The sequence below is a fragment of the Mustelus asterias genome, chromosome 3 (genome assembly GCF_964213995.1).
Source record: "Mustelus asterias chromosome 3, sMusAst1.hap1.1, whole genome shotgun sequence".
Lineage (NCBI taxonomy): Eukaryota > Metazoa > Chordata > Chondrichthyes > Carcharhiniformes > Triakidae > Mustelus > Mustelus asterias.
The window spans coordinates 85,148,210-85,173,928 of NC_135803.1; the positions used below are offsets into that span (position 1 = coordinate 85,148,210).

At 46.8% G+C, this 25,719-nt stretch overlaps 1 protein-coding gene across 4 annotated transcripts in view; it reads left to right on the forward strand.

Moving 5' to 3' along the window:
* Positions 1-25,719, forward strand: part of LOC144491451 (solute carrier organic anion transporter family member 2A1-like) — a 450,593-nt gene that overhangs the window by 133,567 nt on the left and 291,307 nt on the right. For all 4 annotated transcript variants that reach the window (XM_078209279.1, XM_078209280.1, XM_078209282.1 and 1 more), the window contains exon 4: positions 7,743-7,967. In XM_078209279.1, coding sequence (XP_078065405.1) covers positions 7,743-7,967 — 225 coding nt within the window. The remainder of the gene's footprint in view (positions 1-7,742; positions 7,968-25,719) is intronic.

A 25,719-nucleotide genomic window follows, 5' to 3' on the forward strand; every position in this document is an offset into this window, starting at 1 on the left:
TAGCAGTGGAAGGGTGCGTTTCTGAATGGAGGGCTCTGACAAGTGGTGTTCCTCAGGGTTAACCTGGTGTTGTTAAAACTCTTACAAGTGGTGTTCCTCAGGGATCAGTGCTGGGACCTTTGTTGTTTGTAATATATATAAATGATTTGGAGGAAAATGTAACTGGTTTGATTAGTAAGTTTGCGGATGACACAGAGGTTGGTGGATTTGTGGATAGCGATGAGGACCATCAGAGGATACAGCAGGACACAGATCGGTTGGAGACTTGGGCGGAGAGATGGCAGATGAAGTTTAATGCGGACAAATGCGAGGTAATGCATTTTGGAAGGGCTAATACAGATAGGAAATATACAGTAAATGGTAGTACTCTTCAGAATATTGATAGGCAGAGGGATCTGGGTGTACAGGTATACAGGTCACTGAAAGTGGCAATGCAGGTGGAGAAGGTAGTCAAGAAGGTATACGGCATGCTTGCCTTCATTGGCTGCGGCATTGAGTTTAAAAATTGGCAAGTCATGTTGCAGCTTTATAGAACCTTAGTTAGGCCGCACTTGGGATATAGTGTTCAATTCTGGTCGCCACACTATCAGAAGGATGTGGAGGCTTTGGAGAGGGTACAGAAAAGATTTACCAGGATGTTGCCTGGTATGGAGGGCATTAGCTATGAGGAGAGGTTGGAATAACTTGGTTTGTCCTCACTGGAATGACGGAGGTTGAGGGGCGACCTGATTGAAGTCTACAAGATAATGAGAGGCATGGACAGAGTGGATAGTCAGAAGCTTTTTCCCAGGGTGGAAGAGTCAATTACTAGGGGGCATATGTTTAAGGTGCGAGGGGCAAGGTTTAAAGGAGATGTACGAGACAGATTTTTTACACAGAACCTGCCTGGAACTCGTTGCCAGGGGAGGTAGTGGAAGCGGATGCGGTAGTGACTTTTAAGGGATGTCTTGACAAGTACATGAATAGGATGGGAATAGAGGGGTATGGTCCCCGGAAGGGTAGGGGGCAGCATAGTCAGTGCAGGCTTGGAGGGCCGAAGGGCCTGTTCCTGTGCTGTAATTTTCTTTGTTCTTTGTGAAATGGAAAGAGAGTGCAGAGATTCTTGCAGTGAAATGGACAGGAGTTACAGAGAGTTCAGACATACCTGCCGTGAAATGGAAGCGAGTCACAGGGAGAGACTGCAGAGATTCCTGCAGTGAAATGGAAAGGAGTCACACAGGGAGAGTGCAGAGATTCCTGTCGTTAAAAGGAAAGGAGTCAGGGAGAGTGCAGAAATTCATGTTATATGGAAAGGAGTCAAAGGGAGAGAGTGCAGAGAAACCTGTTGTGAAATGGAGTCATTGAGAGAGAGAGTTTAGAGATAACTGTTGTGAAATGGAAAGGAGCCAGTGACGAAGAGTGCAGAGATTCCTGCAGTGAAATGGAAAGATTTGATTTATTTTTGTCACATGTATTAACATACAGTGAAAAGTATTGTTTCTTGCATGCTATACAGTCAAAGCATCCCGTTCATAGAGAAGGAAAGGAGCGGGTACAGAATGTTCTGTTACAGTCATAGCTAGGGAGTAGAGAAAAATCAACTTAGTGCGAGGTAGGTCCATTCAAAAGTCTGGTGGCAGCAGGGAAGAAGCTATTCTTGAGTCAGTTGGTATGTGACCTCAGACATTTGTATCTTTGTCCCGACAGAAGAAGGTGGAAGAGAGTATTTCCGGGGTGCGTGGAGTCCTTAATTATGCTGGCTGCTTTCCGAGGTGGCGGGAAGTGTAGACAGAGTCAATGGGATGGGAGGCTGGTTTGCCTGATCGACTGGGCTACATTCACAACCCTTTGTACTTTATTGCGGTCTTGGACAGAGCAGGAGCCACACCCAGCTGTGATACAACCAGAAAGAATGCTTTCTATGGTACATCTGTAAAAGCTGGCGAGAGTCGTAGCTGACATGCCACATTTCCTTAGTATCCTGAGAAAGTAGAGGCGTTGGGGTGGCTTCCTTAACAATAGTGTCACCATGGAGGGACCAGGATAGATTGTTGGTGATCTTGGACACCTACAGTTTTGAAGCTCTTGACCATTTCTACTTCATCCCCATTGATATAGATAGGGGCATGTTCTCCACTGTGCTTCCTGACGTCAATGACTATCTCCTTTGTTTTGTTGACATTGAGAGAGAGATTATTGGCGATGCACCAGTTCGCCAGATTCTCTATCTCATTCCTGTTCTCTGTCTCACCATTGTTTGAAATCCGACCCATTAAGGTATCACAGAAAGAGAATACAGAGATACCTGTAGTGAAATGGAAAGGAGTCAGAGAGAGAGTGCAGAGATTTGGAGAGTGAAATTGAAAGGAGTCACACAGAGAGTGCAGAGGTCCCTGTAGTGAAATGGAAAAGTGTAAGAGTTCAAAAGTAAGATATAGGAGCAGAATTAGGCCATTTGGCCCATTAAGTCTGCTCCACCATTCGATCATGGCTGATCTGTTCCTCATCCCGAACTTCCTGCCTTCTCCTCATAACCCCTCAACCAATTACCAATTAAAAGTCTGTCAACTCCTCCTTAAATTGACTCACTGTCCCAGCATCCACCACACTTTGAGGTAGAGAATTCCACAGATTGACAACCCTTTGGGAGTTTCTCCTCCACTCTGTTCAAATTTGCTACCCCTTATCCTAAGACCCCTCTCGTCCTAGAATGCCCCACAAAAGGATGCATCCACTCCACATCAACCTTATCCATACCTTTCATCATCTTTTATATGTCAATTTGATTCATTTAATATCATTCATTTAAATTCCAGAGAATATCGGCTTAAACTGCTCAATCTCTTTTCATAAGACAAACCCATTGTCTCTGGAATCAATCTAGTGAGCCTCCTCTGAACTACTTCCAATGCCACTACATCTTTCCTCAAATAAGGAGACCAAAACTGTGCACAATACTCCAGGTGCGGTCTCACCAATGCCTTGTATAGTTGCAACAATACTTCCTTACCTTTATTTATATTCCTTTAACTATAAATGCCAACATTCCATTCGCTTTCTTGATCATTTGCGGTACTGCATGCTAGTTTTCTATGACTCATGAACAAGGATACCCAGATCCCTCTGCATCGGAGCACCCTGAAGTCTCTCCCCATTTTTCCAACCAAAATGCATTACCACCCACTTAGCCATGTTAAACTCCATCTGCCATATTTTGGCCCACTCTTCTAACCTATATCATTTGTAAGGTTCTTATTTCCTCATGGCAACTTACCGTCCCGCCTATTTTTGTGTCAACTGCAAATTTAGCTACAGAATATTCTATCCCTGTATCCAAGTTGTTAATATAGATTGCAAATCTATAGAAGTAGGCAAATTATTGGAAGGAGTACTAAGAGATAGAATCTACAAATATTTGGATAGACAGGGACTTATTAGGGAGAGTCAACATGGCTTTATGCGTGGTAGGTCATGTTTAACCAATCTATTAGAGTTTTTCGAGGAGGTTACCAGGAAAGTGGATGAAGGAAAGGCAGTGGATGTTGTCGACATGGACTTCAGTAAGGCCTTTGACAAGGTCCCGCATGGGAGGTTAGTCAGGAAGGTTCAGTCGCTAGGGATACATGGAGAGGTCTTAGAATCTTAGAAACCCTACAGCACAGAAAGAGGCCATTCGGCCCATCGAGTCTGCACCGACCACAATCCCACCCAGGCCCTACGCCCATATCCCTACATATTTACCCACTAATCCCTCTAAACTACGCATCCCAGGACACTAAGGGCAATTTTTTAGCATGGCCAATCAACCTAACCCGCACATCTTTGGACTGTGGGAGGAAACCGGAGCACCCGGCGGAAACCCACGCAGACACGAGGAGAATGTGCAAACCCCACACAGACAGTGACCCAAGCCGGGAATCGAACCCAGCTCCCTGGAGCTGTGAAGCAGCAGTGCTAACCACTGTGCTACCGTGCGCCCTTAGTAAATTGGATTAGACATTGGCTCAATGGAAGAAGTCAGAGAGTGGTAGTGGAGGATTGCTTATCTGAGTGGAGGCCTGTGACTAGTGGTGTGCCAGAGGGATCAGTGCTGGGTCCATTGTTGTTTGTCATCTATATCAATGATCTGGATGATAATGTGGTAAATTGGATCAGCAAATTTGCTGATGATACAAAGATTGGAGGTGTAGTGGACAGTGAGGAAGGTTTTCAAAGCTTGCAGAGGGATTTGGACCAACTAGAAAAATGGGCTGAAAAATGGCAGTTGGAGTTTAATGCAGACAAGTGTGAGGTATTGCACTTTGGAAGGACAAACCAAGGTAGAACATACAAGGTCAATGGTAGGACACTGAAGAGTGCAGTAGAACAGAGGGATCTGGGAATACAGATACATAATTCCCTAAAAGTGGCGTCACAGGTAGATAGGGTCATAAGAGTGCCTTTGCTACATTGGCCTTTATAAATCAAAGTATTGAGTATAGGAGTTGGAATGTTATGGTGAGGTTGTATAAGACATTGGTGAGGCCGAACTTAGAGTATTGTGTGCAGTTTTGGTCACCTAATTACAGGAAGGATATTAATAAGGTTGAAAGAGTGCAGAGAAGGTTTACAAGGATGTTGCCGGGACTTGAGAAACGGAGTTACAGAGAAAGGTTGAATAGGTTAGGACTTTATTCCCTGGAGCGTCGAAGAATGAGGGAAGATTTGATAGAGGTGTATAAAATTATGATGGGTATAGATAGAGTGAATGCAAGCAGGCTTTTTCCACTGAGGCTAGGGAAGAAAATAACTAGAGGACATGGGTTAAGGGTGAGGGGAGGAAAAGTTTAAAGGGAATATTAGCGGGGGGCTTCTTCACACAGTGGTGGGAGTGTGGAATGAGCTGCCAGATGAGGTGGTGAATGTGGGCTCACTTTTAACATTTAAGAAAAACTTGGACAGGTACATGGATGAGAGGGGTGTGGAGGGATATGGTCCAGGTGCAGGTCAGTGGGACTAGGCACAAAAATGGTTTGGCACAGCCAAGAGGGCCAAAAGGCCTGTTTCTGTGCTGTAATGTTCTATGGTTCTAAATAGCTGGGGCCCAAGGAACCCTGTGGCACCCCACTAGTTATTTTTTGCCATCCATAAAAAAAACATTTATACCGACTCTCTGTCTTCTGTCTATCAGCCAGTCACCTATCCAAGCTAATAAATTACCCCTAATCCCATGTGATCTAACCTTGTGAATTAACCTTTTGTGTGGCACCTCATCAAATGCCTCCCGGAAGTCCAGATATACTACATCTACAGGGGTCCCCATTATCCACTTTGCTTGTTATATCTTCGAAGAACTCTATCAAATTAGTCAATCATGATTTGCCCTTCATAAAACCATGCTGACTCTGATGGATAGCGTTTTGACTCTCAAAATGTCCTGATATTGCTTCCCTGATAATTGCTTCTAACACTTGCACAACAACAGGTGTTAAACTAACTGGTCTGTAATTTCCCACATTTAGCCTCCCTCCCTTTTTGAATAGGGGCATTACATTAGTGTTTTTCCAATCCACTGGAACCTTTTCTGTGTCCAGGGAATTCTGGAATATTATAACCAATTGATCCACTGTCTCCACTGCCACTTCCTTTAATACCCTAGGATACGGGCCATCAGGCTCGGGGGACTAGTCTGCCCTCAATCCCAATAGTTTGCTGAGTACCTTTTCCCTATTGATGTTGATTGTTCTAAGAGGAATAGAGAGGCGTTTCTGAGGATGCAAACAATACTTCAGTATGGTATAGTGCCTGCCTGGTGCAAGGGTCAAGGATGTCTTGGAGGGCTGCAGGACATTCTGGAGGGAGAGGGTGAACAGCCAGCTATTGTGGTGCATATAAGCATCAATGATATAGGTACAAAATGGGATGAGTTCCGACAAGCTGAATTTAGGGAGTTCGGAGTTAAACTAAAAAGTAGGACTTCAAAGATAATAATCTCAGGATTGCTACCAGTGCCATGTGCTAGTCAGAATAGGAATGTTAGGATAGCTAAGATGAATACGTGGCTTGAGAGATGGTGCAAGTGGGAGAGTTTAAATTCCTGGGACATTGGAACCGGTTCTGGGGGCGGTGGGACCAGTACTAATCAAATGGTCTGCACTTGGACAGGACTGGAATCAATATCCGAGGGAGAGTGTTTGCTAGTGCTGTTGGGAAGGATTTAAACTAATGTGGCAGGGGGATGGGAACTGTTGCAGGAAGTCAGAGGGACGTAAAATGGGGACAGAAACAAAAGGCAGTAAGGGGAAAAGTGGAAGGCAGAGAAACCCAAGTCAAAATCAAAAAGGGCCACATTACAGAGTACAGAGATTGTGAGAGCTCAGTGAATGGGTCCAGTAAGGCTCAGAAATAAAGCACAAGGAAAGTGTACAAAACATGATGGAACAGATGGTCTGAGAAAGCAGGGTAGAAAGCAAGGGAAGTCTAGATTAAACTGCATTTATTTAAATGCAAGAGGCTTGACGGGCAAGGCAGATGAACTCGGCATACGGGTACATGGGGCTGGGATATTATAGCTATGACTGAAACATGACTAAGGGAGGGGCAGGACCAGCTGCTCAATGTCTCAGGGTACAGATGCTATGGGAAAGATAGAACAGGAGCTAAGAGAGGAGAGGGAGTTGGGTTTTTGATAAGGGAGAACATCACGGCAGTACTGAGAAGGGATAGAAACATAGAAGATAGGAGCAGGAGGAGGCCATTTGAGCCTGCTCTGCCATTCATTACGATCATGGCTGATCATCCAACTCAATAGCCTGATCCTGCTTTCTCCCCATAACCTTGTATCCCATTTGCCCCAAGTGCTATATCTAACAGCTTCTTGAAAACATTCAATGTTTTGCCATCAACTACTTCCAGTAGTAATGAATTCCATAGGCTCACCACTCTTTTGGGTGAAGAAATGTCTCCTCACCTCCGTTCTAAATGGTCTACCCTGAATCCTCAGACTGTGACCCCTGGTTCTGGAATCCCCCACCATCGGGAACATCCTCTCTGCACCTACCCTGTCTAATCCTGTTAGAATTTTATAAGTCTCTATGAGATACCCCTCATTTGTCTGAACTCCAGCGAAAACAATCCTAACCGAGTCAATCTCTCCTCATACATCAACCTCGCCATCCCCAGAATCAGCCTGGTAAACCTTTGCTGCACTCCCTTGAGAGCAAGAACATCCTTCTTCAGAAAAGGAGACCAAAACTGCACACAATACTCTAGGTGTGGCCTCACCAAGGCCCTGTATAATTGCAACAACACATCCCTGCTCCTGTACGCAACCTCTCGCAATGAAGGCCAACATGCCATTTGCCTTCTTTACCACCTGCTGCACCTGCGCGCTTACCTTCAGTGACGCTTACCTTCAGCACGCTTACCTTCAGCACGCTTACCTTCAGTGACGCTTACCTTCAGCACGCTTACCTTCAGCACGCTTACCTTCAGTGACGCTTACCTTCAGCACGCTTACCTTCAGTGACGCTTACCTTCAGCACGCTTACCTTCAGCACGCTTACCTTCAGCACGCTTACCTTCAGTGACGCTTACCTTCAGCACGCTTACCTTCAGCTCTGCCTGTGAAAACTGAATCAAATTGCTTAGAGGAGATTAATAGACTTGCTCGTGAACAACCAACTGCAGCCAGAGTGCTAAAATCAATTCTCATAAGACAAAAGAAAAAATGTAAGAGTGGAGTAATAAAATCTGTGGAAATAAATGTCATGTTTTTCTTGCAGGAAATGTGAGTTATCCCAATGCAGACACCTGTCAGCCAGCGAACCAGACACACAGCCTTGAATACTGCACCAAATCAGACATACGATTTAATACAATGAGCAGCGTGTGGGTAATAATCATCATTGCCCAATTAATAGTGGGCATTGGATCAGTTCCTATTCAACCCTTTGGCATTTCATATGTGGATGACTTTGCTGAACCATCTAACTCTCCACTTTATATCGGTGAGTTTCAAAATGCATTATCCTGGGGAACCTTTGAAAATAGAAAAATACTTTCTTTTCAGCAATAATTAGAGATCTGTGTAGCTTTTCATCTTTCACTCATCAGAACACTTTGCAAGAACATAAATATATGAGGAAAACAATAATTTATACTGAAAGTTTGCTAAATAATCTTCAGTGAGCGAAGGATTACACCGTCAACCAATTTAAGATTGTCAGTCAGGCAATTTGCGTGGACTTTAAGATATATATATTAATACACAGGCCCTGTTCTTAGCAGACAGAAAAAACATGTACAGACCCTGCATCTGTTTAGTTAAATAAAATAAATGACAGCCATTTACAGAGTCATCCCTCAAGGCAATGCCTTGACCAATCAGAGTCAAATTGCCGAATTTAAATTCCAAACAATGCTTGACAGTTAACTGTCCTGGTGCATTGTCCATGGCAACACCTCCACCAATCAGACTTTACTTGTCAACCAGTCAGCATTCTCTTCTCATACAATATAAATTGTTATTTGCCCCTTACACTGGTATTCTTGCAAAATATCCTGATGAGCGCAAGACGAAAAGCTTCGACATGTTTCTTTTTTCAGCAATACTCAAGTTCTGTACTACTAAAGTACACTAATCGTCAGTAAAACCATATCATTTATACTGCAATCTAATGGCCCTTGTGTCAAGTTTACAACACCTGCATGATCTTTTTTGTGCTCTGAGCATCAATTCAATATAGTTAATTAAAGAATTGCGACATCTGCACACGTTTACAAAGGAAGATGCTCACTTATCACAAACCTACATCATCATAGAGCACAGAATCCCTATTGTGCAGGATGAGGCCATTTGGACCATCTCGCCTGCACTGACAACAATCCTACCCAGGCCATACCCCTGTAACGCCATGCATTTACCCTGCTAATCCCCCTGTCATGATGTGGAGATGCCAACGTTGGACTGGGGTAAACACAGTAAGAAGTCTCACAACACCAAGTTAAAGTCCAACAGGTTTATTTGGTAGCAAAAGCCACTCGCTTTCGGAGCGCTGCTCCTTCGTCAGGTGAGTGGGAGTTCTGTTCACAAACAGGGCATACAAAGACACAAACTCAATTTACAAAATAATGATTGGAATGCGAGTCTTTACAGGTAATCAATTCTTAAAGGTACAGACAATGTGAGTGGAGAGAGGCTTAAGCACAGGTTAAAGAGATGTGTATTTTCTCCAGCCGGTACAGTTAGTGAGATTTTGCAAGCCCAGGCAAGCCGTGGGGGTTACAGATAGTGTGACATGAACCCAGGATCCCGGTTGAGGCCATCCTCATGTGTGCAGAACTTGGCTATCAGTCTCTGCTCAGCGACTCTGCGCTGTCATGTCGTGAAGGCCGCCTTGGAGAATACTTACCCGAAGATCAGAGGCCGAATGCCCATGACCGCTGAAGTGTTCCCCAACAGGAAGAGAACACTCTTGTCTGGTGATTGTCGAGTGGTGTTCATTCATCCGTTGTCGTAGCGTCTGCATGGTCTCTCCAATGTACCATGCCTCGGGACATCCTTTCCTGCAGCGTATCAGGTGGACAACGTTGGCCGAGTTGCAAGTGTATGTACCGTGTACCTGGTGGATGGTGTTAGAACAAACAACGAACAAAGAACAATACAGCACAGGAACAGGACCTTCGGCCCTCCAAGCCTGCGCCGCTCATGTGCCCAACTAGACCATTCGTTTGTATCCCTCTATTCCCAGTCTGTTCATGTGGCTATCTAGATAAGTCTTAAACGATCCCAGCGTGTCCGCCTCAATCACCTTGCTTGGCAGTGCATTCTAGGCCCCCACCACCCTCTGTGTAAAATGCGTCCCCCTGACATCTGTGTTGAACCTTGCCCCCCTCACCTTGAACCTGTGACCCCTTGTGTTCGTCACCTCTGACCTGGGAAAAAGCTTCCCACTGTTCACCCGATCTATGCCCTTCATAATTTTATACACCTCTATTAGGTCGCCCCTCATCCTCCGTCTTTCCAGGGAGAACAACCCCAGTTTACTCAATCTCTCCTCAGAGCAAAGACCCTCCATACTAGGCAACATCCTGGTAAACATTTTCTGTACTCTCTCCAAAGCCTCCACGTCCTTCTGGTAGTGTGGCGACCAGAACTGGATGCAGTATTCCAAATGTGGCCCAACCAACGTTCTATACAGCTGCAACATCATATGACAACTTTTATATTCTATGCCCCGTCCAATAAAGGCAAGCATGCCATATGCCTTCTTGACCACCCTCTCCACCTGTGCTGCCACCTTTAAGGATCTGTGGACTTGTACACCCAGGTCCCTCTGTGTGTCTATACTCCTGATGGCTCTGCCATTTATTGTATAGCTCCCCCTTACATTAGATCTACCGAAATGCATCACTTCGCATTTATCTGGATTAAATTCCATCTGCCATTTCTGTTCCAGCCTATCTATATCCTGTTCCAGCCTATCTATATCCTGCTGTATTCTCTGACAATGTTCATCACTATCTGCAACTCCAGCAGTCTTTGTGTCGTCCGCAAACTTACTGATCACACCAGCTACGTCTTCCTCCAAATCATTTATATATATCACAAACAGCAGAGGTCCCAGTACAGAGCCCTGCGGAACACCACTAGTCACAGACCTCCAACCGGAAAAAGACCCCTCCACTGTTACCCTCTGTCTTCTATGGCTAAGCCAGTTCTCCACCCATCTAGCTAGCTCACCTTTTATCCCGTGAGATTTAACCTTTTGCACCAGCCTGCCATGAGGGATCTTGTCAAACGCTTTACTAAAATCCATATAGACGACATCCATGGCCCTTCCCTCGTCAATCGTTTTTGTCACCTCCTCAAAAAACTCAACCAAATTTGTGAGGCATGACCTCCCTTGTACAAAACCATGCTGTCTATAGCTAATGAGATTATTCAGTTCTAAATGCGCATATATCCTATCTCTAAGAATCTTCTCCAACAATTTCCCTACCACGGACGTCAAGCTCAAGGCCTATAATTACCCGGGTTATCCTTGCTACCCTTCTTAAATAACGGGACCACATTTGCTATCCTCCAATCCTCTGGGACCTCACCTGTGTCCAGTGAAGAGACAAACATTTCTGGTAGAGGCCCAGCAATTTCATCTCTTGCCTCCCTGAGGAGTCTAAGATAGATGCCATCTGGCCCAGGGGATTTGTCTGTCTTAATATTTCCTAAAAAACCTAACACTTCCTCCCTTGTAATTGAGATTTTTTCTAACGGGTCAACACATCTCTCTGAGACACTACCAGTCAACATGTCCCTCTCCTTTGTGAATACTGATGCAAAGTATTCGTTTAGGATCTCTTCTACTTCCTTTGGTTCTAGGCATAATTCCCCTCCTTTGTCCCTGAGAGGTCCGATTCTTTCCCTAACAACCCTCTTGTTCCTAACGTATGTATAAAATGCCTTGGGATTTTCCTTAATCCTGTCTGCCAAGGACATTGCGTGATCCCTTTTTGCCCTTCTATGTGAGATGATGGCATCCGTGTCGATAATCCGGCACGTCTTGCAGAGGTTGCTGTGGCAGGGTTGTGTGGTGTCGTGGTCACTGTTCTCCTGAAGGCTGGGTAGTTTGCTGCTGACAATGGTCTGTTTGAGGTTGTGCAGTTGTTTGAAGGCAAGAAGTGGTGGTGTGGGGATGGCCTTGGCGAGATGTTCGTCTTCATCAATGACATGTTGAAGGCTCCGGAGAAGATGTTGTAGCTTCTCCGCTCCGAGGAAGTACTGGACGACGAAGGTTACTTAGTCTGCCGTGTCCCGTGTTTGTCTTCTGAGGAGGTCGGTGCGGTTTTTCGCTGTGGCGCGTCGGAACTGTCGATCGATGAGTCAAGCGCCACATCCTGTTCTTATGAGGGCATCTTTCAGCGTCTGGAGGTGTCTGTTGCGATCCTCCTCATCTGAGCAGATCCTGTGTATACGGAGGGCTTGTCCGTAGGGGATGGCTTCTTTAACGTGTTAAGGGTGGAAGCTGGAGAAGTGGAGCATCATGAGGTTATCCGTAGGCTTGTGGTACAGTGAAGTGCTGAGGTGACCGTCCTTAATGGAGATTAAGACAGACGGTTACCCGCAGATCCGACCAAAGAACACACCCGTCAACTCAACAGACCGATCAAGACCTTTGATCCGGACCTTCAGAGCACCCTCTGTGCTCTTATCCCACGTACTCCCCGCGTTGGAGATCTCTATTGTCTCCCGAAGATACACAAGGCAAATGCACCCGGCCGTCGTACCGGGCAATGGGACCCGTGCGGGAACCTCTCCGGCAATGTCGTGGGCATCCTGAAACCCATTGTACAAAGAACCCCCAGCTTCTGTCGCGACACTATGGACTTCTTACAGAAACTCAACACACATGGAGCAGTTGAACCAGGAGCACTCCTCGTCACAATGGATGTCTCGGCACTCTACACCACCATCCCCCATGACGATGGCATTGCTGCAACTGCCTCAGTACTCAACGCCGACAACTGCCAGTTTCCAGATGCAATTTTACAACTCATCTACTTCATCCTGGACCACAATGTCTTCACCTGCAACAACCAATTCTTCATCCAGACACACGGAACAGCCATGGGGACCAAATGCGCACCTCAATATGCCAACATCTTCATGCACAGGTTCGAACAAGACCACTTCACCGCACAGGACCTTCAACCGATGCTATACACTCGATACATCGATGACATTTTCTTCCTTTGGACTCATGGTGAACAATCACTGAAACAACTATATGATGACATCATCAAGTTCCATCCCACCATAAGCCTCACCATAGACTACTCTCCGGAATCGGTTGCATTCTTGGACACGCGCATCTCCATTAAGGACGGTCACCTCAGCACCTCACTGTACCGCAAGCCCACGGATAACCTCACGATGCTCCACTTCTCCAGCTTCCACCCTAAACACGTTAAAGAAGCCATCCCCTATGGACAAGCCCTCCGTATACACAGGATCTGCTCAGATGAGGAGGATCGCAACAGACACCTCCAGACACTGAAAGATGCCCTTATAAGAACAGAATATGGCGCTTGACTCATCGATCGACAGTTCCGACGCACCACAGCGAAAAACCGCACCAACCTCCTCAGAAGACAAACACGGGACACGATGGACAGAGTACCCTTCGTCGTCCAGTATTTCCCCGGAGCGGAGAAGCTACGACATCTTCTCCGGAGCCTTCAACATGTCATTGATGAAGACGAACATCTCGCCAAGGCCATCCCCACACCACCACTTCTTGCCTTCAAACAACCGCACAACCTCAAACAGACTATTGTCCACAGCAAACTACCCAGCCTTCAGGAGAACAGTGACCACGACACCACACAACCCTGCCACAGCAACCTCTGCAAGACGTGCCGGATTATCGACATGGATGCCATCATCTCACGTGAGAACACCATCCACCAGGTACACGGTACATACTCTTGCAACTCGGCCAACGTTGTCCACCTGATACGCTGCAGGAAAGGATGTCCCGAGTCATGGTACATTGGCGAGACCATGCAGACGCTACGACAACGGATGAATGAACACCGCTCAACAATCACCAGGCAAGAGTGTTCTCTTCCTGTTGGAGAACACTTCAGCGGTCACGGGCATTCGGCCTCTGATCTTCGAGTAAGCGTTCTCCAAGGCGGCCTTCACGACACACGACAGCGCAGAGTCGCTGAGCAGAGACTGATAGCCAAGTTCCGCACACATGAGGATGGCCTCAACCGGGATCTTGGGTTCATGTCACACTATCTGTAACCCCCACGACTTGCCTGGGCTTGCAAAATCTCACTAACTGTCCTGTCTGGAGACAATACACATCTCTTTAACCTGTGTTAACCTCTCTCCACTCACATTGTCTGTACCTTTAAGACTTGATTACCTGTAAAGACTCGCATTCCAACCATTGAGTTTGTGTCTTTATATGCCCTGTTTGTGAATAGAACTCCCACTTACCTGAGGAAGGAGCAGCACTCCGAAAGCTAGTGGTTTCTGCTACCAAATAAACCTGTTGGACTTTAACCTGGTGTTGTGAGAATCCCCCTGTCACCCAGGGCAGAGAAGATAAAGGAGAATCCAAAGAGATTCTGCATGTATATGAAGGGCATAAGAGTAACTGGGGAGAAAATAAGGCTCCTTTAAAACCAATGAGGGAGCCACAGGAGATAGATGAGATCCTAAATGAATATTTCTCATCAGTATTTACCGTGGAGATAGACATGGAAGCTGGGAACTCGAGGAAGTAAATAGTGATGTCTTGAAAAGCATCCACATTACAGAAGAGGAGGTGTTGGAGTTCTTAAAAAGCATAAAGGTAGAAAAATTCCCAGGAACTTATCAAGTGTATTCCAGGGAAGCAAGGAAAGTTGAGGAGATATTTGTGTCATCGTCAGCCACAGGCGAAGTGCTGGAAGACGGGAGGAAGGCAAATGTTGTGCCATTGTAGAAGAAAGGCAGCAGGGAAAAGCCAGGAATCCACAGACGAGTAAATCTACTGTCAGTGGGGATTCTGAGAGAGAGGGTCTGGATGCATTTGGAAAGGCAAGGATTGATTCGGGATAGTCAGCATGGCTTTGTGCATGGGAAATCGTGTATAACAAATTTGATAGAGTTTTTTGAAGAGGTGACCAAGAGAATAGATGAGGTCAGTGCAGTAGACATTTTTCTTTTATTCATTTGTGAGACGAGTGTCAGTGGCTGGCAAGCATTTATTGTCCATCCCTACTTGCCCTTGAGAAGGTGGTGGTGAGCTGCCTTCTTGAATCGCTGCAGTCCACGTGTTGTGGGTTGACCTGTTAGGGAAGGAATTCCAGGATTTTGACCCAGCAACTGCAAAGGAATAGTGATATATTTCAAGTCAGGATGCTGAGTTGTTTGGAGGGGAACTTGCAGGTGGTGGTATTCCCATGTGTCTGCTACCCTTGTCCTTATAGATGGAAGTGGTCGTGGTTTTGGAAGGTGCTGTCTCAGGATCTTTGGTGAATTGCTGCAGTGCATCTTATAGATAGTACACTGCTGTTACTTCACACCGGTGGTGGAGAGAGTGGATGGTTTTGGATGTGGTGCTAGTTAAGTGAGCTGCTTTGTCCTGGATGGCGTCAAGCTTCTTTTGGAGTGTTTTTGGAGCTGCACCCATCCAGACAAGTGGGGAATATTCCATCACACTCCTGACTTATGCCTTGTAGATGATGGACAGGCTTTGGGGAGCCAGGAGGTGAGTTACTTGCCACAGTATTCCTAGCCTCTGGCCTACTCTTGTAGCCACTGTGTTTATGTGGCAAGTCCAGTTGAGTTTCTAGTCAATGGTAACCCCAAGGATGTTGACAGTGAGAGATTCAGTGATGGTAACACCATTGAATGTCACGGGGCGGTGATTAGAGTGTCCCTTATTGGCGATGGTCATTGCGTGGCATTTGTGTGGCTTGAATGTTACTTGTCCTCGTCTGCCCAAGCCTGGATATTATCCAGATCTTGTTGCATTTGAACATGGACTGCTTCAGTTTCTGAAGAGTCATGAATGGTGCTGAACATTGTGCAATCATCGATAAAAATCCCCACTTCTGACCTTATGACTGAGGGAAGGTCATTGATGAAGCAGCTGAAGATGGTTGTGCCTAGGACACTATCCTGAGGGACTCCTGCGGAGATGTCCTGGAGCTGAGATGCCTGACCCTCCACAACCACAACCACCTTTCTATATGCCAGGTAATGACTCTCCAACCAGCGGTGAATTTGCCCCCTGATACCCATTGATTCCAGATTTGCTAGGGCAGCTTGATGCTACACTCAGTCGAATGCCTTGATGTCAAGGGCTGTCATCTCACCTCACCTCTGGAATTCAGCTATGTTTGAACCAAGGCTCTAATGAGGTCAGGGGCTGAGTGACCCGAGCGAAAACCAAACAGGGCAGGTTATTACTGAGCAGGTGCTGCTTGATAGCATTGTTGATGACCCCTTCCATCACTTTATTGATGATCAAGAGTAGACTGATTTGGCAGTAGTTGGCTGGGTTGGATTTGTCCTGCTTTTTGTGTACAGGTAATTTTCCACATTTTCGGATAGATGACAGTGTTATTACTGCACTGGAAGAGCTTAGCGAGGGGAGCGGCAAGTTCTGGAGCACAAGTTTTCAGTAATATTGCTGGAATGTTATCAGGGCCCATTGCCTTTGCAATGTTCAGTACCTCCAACCATTTCTTGATATCACATGGAGTAAATCGAATTGGCTGGAGACTGGTGTCTGTGATGTAGAGGATCACTGGAGGAGGCCGAGATGGATCGTCCACTTCGCACTTCTGGCTGAACATTGCTGCAAATACTTCAGCCTTACCTTTTGCACTGATGTGCTGGACTCCTCTATCATAGAGTCATAGAGGTTTACAGATTGGAAACAGGCCCTTCGGCCCAACTTGTCCATGCCGCCTTTTTTTTTTAAACCCCTAAGCTAATCCCAATTGCCCACATTTGGCCCATATCCCTCTATACCCATGTAACTATCTAAATGTTTTTTAAAAGATAAAATTGTACCCGCCTCTACTACTACCTCTGGCAGCTTGTTCCAGACACTCACCACCCTCTGTGTGAAAAAATTGCCCCTCTGGACACTCTCCCCTCTCACCTTAAACCTATGCCCTCTAGTTTTAGACTCCCCTACCTTTGGGAAAAGATATTGACTATCTACTTTGTCTATGCCCCTCATTATTTTATAGACCTCTATAAGGTCACCCCTCAGCCTCCTACGCTCCAGAGAAAAAAGTCCCAGTCTATTCAGCCTCTCCTTATAACTCAATCCATCAAGTCCCAGTAGCATCCTAGTAATTTTTGTCTGCACTCTTTCTAGTTTAATAATATCCTTTCTATAATAGGGTGACCAGAATTGCACACAGTATTCCAAGTGTGACCTTACCAATGTCTTGTATTTGTGGAGCTGCCTCCTCCAGTGAGTTGTTTAATTGCCACCACCATTCAATACTGAATGTGGCAGGACTAGAACTTAGATCTGATCCGTTGATGTGGGATCGCTTAGCTCTATCACTTGTTGTTTACGCTGTTTGGCATGCAAGTCGTCCTGTTTGGTAGCTTTATCAGGTTTACACCTCATTTTTAGGTATGTCTGGTGCTGTTCCTTGCATGCACTCCTGCACTTTCCATTGAACCATGGTTGATCCCCTGGCTTGATGCTAATGGTTGAGGGGGGATATGGTGGGTCGTGAGGTTGCAGATTGTGCTGAAGTACAATTCTGCTGCTGTTGATGGCACACAGTACTTCATGGATGCCCAGTCTTGAGTTGCTAGATCTGCTCAAAGTCTATCCCATTTAGCATGGTTATAGTGCCAGGATTGGCAGCTCAACAATCGGGGATATAGAATCGTCAGGTGAGACGGGGAGGGGGTAAAAGAAGAGGGGGCATTGCATTATTAGTTAAGGAGTCAGTTACTGCAGGAAGGAGAGATGATACCTTGGAGGGTGCATCGAATGAAGCTTTGTGGGTAGAGCTCAGGGATAAAAAGGAGACAGCGTAGATAGCGGGTCTATGGGCGGCACGGGAGCACAGTGGTTAGCACTGATGCTTCACAGCTCCAGGGACCTGGGTTCGATTCCCGGCTTGGGTCACTGTCGGTGTGGAGTTTGCACATTCTCCTCGTGTCTGCGTGGGTTTCCTCCGGGTGCTCCGGTTTCCTCCCACAGTCCAAAGATGTGCAGGTTAGGTTGATTGGCCATGCTAAAAATTGCCCTTAGTGTCCTGAGATGCGTAGGTTAGAGGGATTAGTGGGTAAACATGTAGGGATATGGGGGTAGGGCCTAGGTGGGATTGTGGTCAGTGCAGACTTGATGGGCCGAATGGCCTCTTTCTGTACTGTAGGGTTTCTATGATTTCTATGATATAATAAACACCAGAGAGGTGTAGGTGCCAGTGGATAACCAGGGAAATTGAGGATCTGATTAAAATGAAAAGGGAGGCGTACGTTAAGTCCAGGCAACTGAAAACAGATGGAGCTCTGGAGGAATACAGAAAGAGTAGGAAAGAACTCAAACGGGGAGTTAGAAGGGCAAAAAGAGGTCACGAGATGTTCTTGGCAGGCAGGATTAAGGAGAATCCTAAGGCATTCTATTCATACGTTAGCAACAAAAGAGTTGTCAGGGAGAAAATCGGACCTCTCAGGGACAAAGGAGGGGAATTATGCTTAGAACCCAAGGGAATAGGGGAGATCCTAAATTAATACTTTGCATCGGTATTCACGAAGGAGAGGGACGTGTTAACCGGGAGTGTCTCGGAGGGAGGTGTTGACCCGTTAGAGAAAATCTCCATTACAAGGGAGGAAGTGTTAGGTTTTTTCGGGAACATTAAAACTGACAAAGTCCCAGGGCCTGATGGCATCTATCCTCGACTGCTCAGGGAGACGAGAGATGTAATTGCTGGGCCTCTGATGGAAATCTTTGTCGCTTCTTTGGACACAGGTGAGGTTCTTGAGGATTAGAGGATAGCGAATGTGGTCCCGTTGTTTAAGAAGGGTAGCAGGGATAACCCAGGAAATTATAAGCCAGTGAGCTTGACGTCCGTGGTAGGGAAGTTGTTGGAGAGGATTCTTAGAGACAGGATGTATGTGCATTTAGAACGGAACAATCTCATTAGTGACAGACAGCATGGTTTTGTAAGAGGGAGGTCGTGCCTTACAAATATGGTGGAGTTTTTTGAGGAAGTGACAAAAACGATTGACGAAGGAAGGGCCGTGGATGTCGTCTATATGGATTTCAGTCAGGCATTTGACAAAGTCCCACATGGCAGGTTGGTTGGTTAAGGCTCATGGGATACAAGGAGAAGTGGCTAGATGGGTGGAGAACTGGCTTGGCCATAGGAGTCATGATGTGGAGATGCTGTGGACTGGGTAAACACAGTAAGAGCTTTAACAACACCAGGTTAATGTCCAACAGGTTTATTTGGTAGCAAATACCATATGGTGTAGTTCCTTTGTCTCGTCTGCTTGGCAGAGTTTCGCAGCTGGTCTGCGTCCTGAGCGCAAGTTGAGAATATGGATTCTATCTTGGTTTCCAGGCTGCGGCATTTGCTGTAGAGCTGGTGTATGAGGTGGTTGAGGAGTGTGAGAGAGGTGCGATGGCAAAGTCTGTCAGTGTAGCCTGTGTTATAGGTTGACCTGAGTGGGTTCGTGATCCGTGGTCCTTTTGGTGAGTGTTGTTAAAACTCTTACTGTGTTTACCCCAGTCCAACGCCAGCATCTCCACATCATGACTACCATCGACACCGCAAACTGCCGGCTCCAAGTGGAGAGGATCTCCAAGAAGATCGCGCATATCGACACAGACATCAAGTTTCTACAAACATGCAAGAAAGCAGACAAGATACCGAAAGGACACAGACTACGCTGAGAGATTTTGCCGTCGCACCTCTCTCACCCTCCTCAACCACCTCATACACCAGCTCTACAGCAAATGCCGCAGCCTGGAAACCAAGATAGAATCCATATTCTCAACTTGCGCTCAGGACGCAGACCAGCTGCGAAACTCTGCCAAGCAGACGAGACAAAGGAACTACACCATATGGTATTTGCTACCAAATAAACCTGTTGGACTTTAACCTGGTGTTGTTAAAACTCTTACTGGCCATAAGAGACAGAGGGGAGCGGTCGAAGGGTCTTTTTCCGGCTGGAGGTCTGTGACCAGTGGTGTTCATGATGTGGAGATGCCGGCGTTGGACTGGGGTGAACACAGTAAGAAGTCTCACAACACCAGGTTAAAGTCCAACAGGTTTATTTGGTAGCAAATACCATAAGCATTCGGAGCGCTGCTCCTTCGTCAGATGGAGTGGAAATGTCCTCAGGGCTCTGTACTGGGACCTCTGCTATTTGTGATCTATAAATGATTTGGAAGAAGGTGTAACTGGTGTTATCAGCAAGTTTGCGGATGACACGAAGATGGCTGGACTTTCGGATAGCGATGAGCTTTGTCGGGCAATACAGCAGGATATAGATAGGCTGGAAAATTGGGCGGAGAGGTGGCAGATGGAATTTAATCCAGATAAATGTGAAGTGATGCATTTTGGAAGAAATAATGTAGGGAGGAGTTATACAATAAATGGCAGAGCCATCAAGAGTATAGAAACACAGAGGGACCTAGGTGTGCAAGTCCACAAATCCTTGAAGGTGGCAACACAGGTGGAGAAGGTGGTGAAGAAGGCATATGGTATGCTTGCCTTTATAGGACGGGGTATAGAGTATAAAAGCTGAAGTCTGATGATGCAGCTGTATAGAACGCTGGTTAGGCCACATTTGGAGTACTGCGTCCAGTTCTGGTCGCCGCACTACCAGAAGGACGTGGATGCGTTAGAGAGGGTGCAGAGAAGGTTTACCAGGATGTTGCCTGGTATGGAGGGTCTTAGCTATGAGGAGAGATTGGGTAGACTGGGGTTGTTCTACCTGGAAAGACGGAGAATGAGGGGAGATCTAATAGAGGTGTACAAGATTATGAAGGGGATAGATAGGGTGAACGGTGGGAAGCTTTTTCCCAGATCAGAAGTGACGATCACAAGGGGTCACGGGCTCAAGGTGAGAGGGGTGAAGTATAACTCAGATATTAGGGCGATGTTTTTTGCACAGAGGGTGGTGGGGGCCTGGAATGCGCTGCCAAGTAGGGTGGTGGAGGCAAACATGCTGACATCGTTTAAGATTTACCTGGATAGTCACATGAGCAGCCTGGGAATGGAGGGATACAAACGATTGATCTAGTTGGACCAAGGAGTGGCACAGCTTGGAGGGCCGAAGGGCCTGTTTCTTGTGCTGTATTGTTCTTTGTTCTTTGATGGATTATTACAAGCACTGTCAAAGGGATAGCCACGGCTATGTTTCAAGAACAGGTAAAACATGTGCTGCCTAGGAAGAAAGCTGAGGCTGGTACCTGAGGGTACCATGCAGGTATCCCCTCTTCCAGAGATGGGGACTGCAACTGAATCATTTTGTAATTATAAAAGTTGACCCAATAATAGTAGAATGACTGGTGAATGGCCATTCCTTGAAGATGGAGGTGGACACTGGAGCCGCTGTCTCCGATGTAGGAGAACAGACTTATAAGTGCTCCAATTCGGGCATACAACTCCTGAGGTTCAAAGATTTGAAGGCCAGACTAGCCACCTACACGAGGAAACCTTTACAAATAAAAATCACCACAATGGCCCAGGACTTATAGGCAGAAACCAGCTCATCTCCCGCTCGTTGTAATACTTTTATCGCATAGTTTCAGAGGTCTTTTTGTTTTTTTAATTCATTCATGCAACGGATGCCGCTGGCTGACCAGGTTTATTTTCCATCCGCACTTGCCCTTGAGAAGGTGGTAGTGTGGATTGCAGCCTTGAAACGCTGCAATCCACATGCTGTGGGTTGACCCACAATGGCATTAGGGAGGTAATTCTAGGATTCTGACCCAGCAACTGCGAAGGAAATGCAATATATTTCCAAGTCGGGATGGTGAGTGGCTTGGAGGGGTACTTGTAGGTAGTGGTGTTCCTATATTTCTGCTGTGTCTGCTGTGTTGTCCGAGATGGAAGCACTTGTGGGCATGGAAGGTGCTCTCCAAGGAACTTTGGTGAATTTCTGCAGTGCATCTTGTGATAACACACACTGCTGCTACTGAGTGGTGGAGGGAGTTGGTGTTTGTGGATATGCTGCCAATCAAGCTGGCTGCTTTGTCCTCAATGGTGTCAAGCTTGTTGATTGTTAGAACTGCACCCATCCAGGCATGTATGCCATCACACTCCTGACTTGTACTGTGTAGATGGTGGACAGGCTTTGGGCAGTCAGGAGGTGAGATACTCCGAAACTTTCCTGGCCTCAGACTCCCATTGGAGCATTGCAGCCATTCTATTTATGTGGCAAGTCCAGTTGAGTTTCTGGTCAATGGTAACCCCAAAGATTTTGGCAATGGGGGATTCAGTGATGATAATACCATTGAATGTCAAAGGGCGGTGGTTAGAGTGTCTCTCATTGGTGATGATCATTGCCTGGCATTTGTGTGGCACGAAGGTAACTTGCCACTTATCAGCCCAAGCCTGTATATTGTCCAGATCTTGTTGCATTTGAACATGGACCGCTTCATTCTGAGGACAGTAAGAAGTCTCACAACACCAGGTTAAAGTCTAACAGGTTTATTTGGTAGCAAACGCCACTAGCTTTTGGAGTGCTGCTCCTTTGTCAGGTGAGTGGGAGATCTGCTCATAAACAGCAAACAGGGCATATAAAGACACAAACTCAATTTACAGAACAATGAATAATGATTGGAATGCGAGTCTTTACAGCTAATCAAGTCATAGAATCATAGAAACCCTACAGTACAGAAAGAGGCCATTCTGCCCATCGAGTCTGCACCGACCACAATCCCACCCAGGCCCTACCCCCATATATTTACCCACTAATCCCTCTAACCTACGCATCTCAGGACACGAAGGGGCAATTTTTAGCATAGCCAATCAACCTAACCCGCACATCTTTGGACTTAAAGGTACAGACAATGTGAGTGGAGAGAGCATTAGCACAGGTTAACGAGATGTGTAATGTCTCCAGATAGGACAGCCAGTGAGACTTTGCAAGTCCAGGCAAGTTATGGGAGTTACAGGTAGTGTGACATGAACCCAAGATCCCGGTTGAGGCCATCCTCATTTGTGCGGAACTTGGCTATCAGCCTCTGCTCAGCGACTCTGCGCTGTCGTGTGTTGTGAAGGCTGCCTTGGAAAATGCTTACCCGAATATCAGAGGCCAAATGCCCGTGACCGCTGAAGTGCTCCCCAACAGGAAGAGAACAGTCTTGCCTGGTGATTGTCGAGCGGTGTTCATTCATCCGGCATGTCTTGCAGCGGTTGCTGTGGCAGGGTTCTGTGGTGTCGTGGTCACTGTTCTCCTGAAGGCTGGGTAGTTTGCTGCGGACAATGGTCTGTTTGAGGTTGTGCGGTTGTTTGAAGGCAAGAAGTGGGGGTGTGGGGATGGCCTTGGCGAGATGTTCGTCTTCATCAATGACATGTTGAAGGCTCCGGAGGAGATGCCGTAGCTTCTCCGCTCCGGGGAAGTACTGGACGACGAAGGATACGCTGTCCACCGTGTCCCGTGTTTGTCTTCTGCGGATCGCAACAGACACCTCCAGACGCTGAAAGATGGCCTCATAAGAACAGGATATGGCACTCGACTCATCGATCGACAGTTCCGACGTGCCACAGCGAAAAACCGCACCAACCTCCTCAGAAGACAAACACGGGACACAGTGGACAGAGTACCCTTCGTCGTCCAGTACTTCCCCGGAGCGGAGAAGCTACGACATCCCCTCCGGAGTCTTTAACATGTCATCGATGAAGACGAACATCTCACCAAGGACACCCCCACACCCCCACCTCTTGCCTTCAAACAACCGCACAACCTCAAACAGGCCATTGTCTGCAGCTAACTACCGAGCCTTCAGGAGAACAGTGACCACGACACCACACAATCCTGCCACAGCAACCGCTGCAAGACATGCCGGATCATCGACACGGATGCCATCATCTCACGTGAGAACACCATCCACCAGGTACACGGTACATACTGTTGCAACTCGGCCAACATTGTCAACCTGATACGCTGCAGGAAAGGATGTCCCGAGGCATGGTACATTGGCGAAACCATGCAGACGCTACGACAACGGATGAATGAACACCGCTCGACAATCACGAGGCAAGACTGTTCTCTTCCTGTTGGGGAGCACTTCAGCGGTCACGGGCATTCGGCCTCTGATATTCGGGTAAGCATTCTCCAAGGCGGCCTTCACAACACACGACAGCACAGAGTCGCTGAGCAGAGACAGATAGCCAGGTTCCGCACACATGAGGACGGCTTCAACCAGGATCTTGGGTTCATGTCACACTATCTGTAACTCCCACAACTTGCCTAGACTTGCAAAGTCTCACTGGCTGTCCTGTCTGGAGACAATACACATCTCTTTAACCTGTGCTAATGTTCTCTCCACTCACATTGTCTGTACCTTTAAGACTTGATTAGCTGTGAAGACTCGCATTCCAATCATTATTCATTATTCTGTAAATTGAGTTTGTGTCTTTATATGCCCTGTTTGCTGTTTATGAGCAGATCTCCCACTCACCTGACAAAGGAGCAGCGCTCCGAAAGCTAGTGGCGTTTGCTACCAAATAAACCTGTTGGACTTTAACCTGGTGTTGTGAGACTTCTTACTGTGTTTACCCCAGTCCAACGCCGGCATCTCCACTTCATTCTGAGGAGTCATGAAGAGTGCTGAACACTTTGCAGCCATTGGTGAACATCCCCATTCTGACCTTATGACAGAGAGAAGGTCATTGCTGAAGTAGCTGAAGATGGTTGGGCCTAGGACACTACCCTGAGGGACTCCTGCAGAGATCTCCTGGAGCTGAGATGACTGACCACCCCACCCTCCCCACCCAACCACAACCATGTTCCTATGTGCCAGGTTTGACTCAAGCCAGCAGAGGGTTTGCCCCCTGATACCCTTTGATTCCAGTTTTGCTCGGGCTTCTTGATGCCACACTCAGTCAAATGCGGCCTTGATGTCAAGGGCTGTCACTCTTACCTCACCTCTGGAAATCAGCTCTTTTGTCCATGTTTGAACTGAGGCTGTAATGAGGTCAGGAGCTGAGACACCCTGGCGAAACCCAAACAGTGTGTCACTGAGCAGGTTATAACTGAGCAGGTGCTGCTTGATAGCATCGTTGATGACCCCTTCCATCACATTACTGATGATCGAGAGTAAACTGATGGGGCGATAATTGGCCGGGTTGGATTTGTTCAGCTTTTTGTGTACTGGACATACCTGGACATTTTCCACATTGTCTGATAGATGCCAGTGCTGTAACTGTACTGGAAGAGCTTGGCTGGGGGAGCGGCAAGTTCTGGAGCACAAGTCTTCAGTACTATTGCCGGAATGTGATCAGGGCCCATTGCTTTCCAGTATCTAGTGCCTTCAACCGTTTCTTGATATCACGTGGAGTGAGTCAAATTGGCCTCCAGTGAGTTGTTTAATTGTCCACCACCATTCACGACTGGATGTGGCACGACTACAGAGCTTAGATCTGATTCGTTGGTTGTGGGATCACTTAGCTCTGTCTATCACTTGTTTTCTATGCTGTTTGGCATGCAAGTAGTCCTGTTTGGTAGCTTCACCAGGTTGACACCTCATTTTAGGTATGCCTGGTGCTGCTCCTGGCATGCCCTCCTGCACTTTCCATTGAACCAGGGTTGATATCCTGGTTTGCTGCAAAAGATTGAGTGGGGGATATGCTGTGCTATGAGGTTGCAGATTGTGTTGGAGTACAGTTCTGCTGCTGTTGATTGCCACAGCACCTCATGGATGCCCAGTCTTCAGTTGCTAGATCTGTTCAAAATTTAGTGGCTTATAGTTTGTAAGGGTTATATTAGGTAATAACGAGGACCAAGAAAGAAGGGCCCAAGAGAATTGGATATAATCTGATATAAAGCATTTTCCAAAGGTTTAGTTGAAAGGGTTAAGTCATTGCAGGAGAGCAACAAGCCATGGTGTGCTCCATGTGGGAAGCCGGGAACATTTCCTGTGCCCGGAGCCAGCATATGTGCAGGAAGTGTCTCCAGCTGCAGCTCCTGGAAACTTGAGCTTCAAAGCTGGAGCAGCAGCAGGGGACACTGTGGAGCTTCCGCGAGGCAGACTATCATGG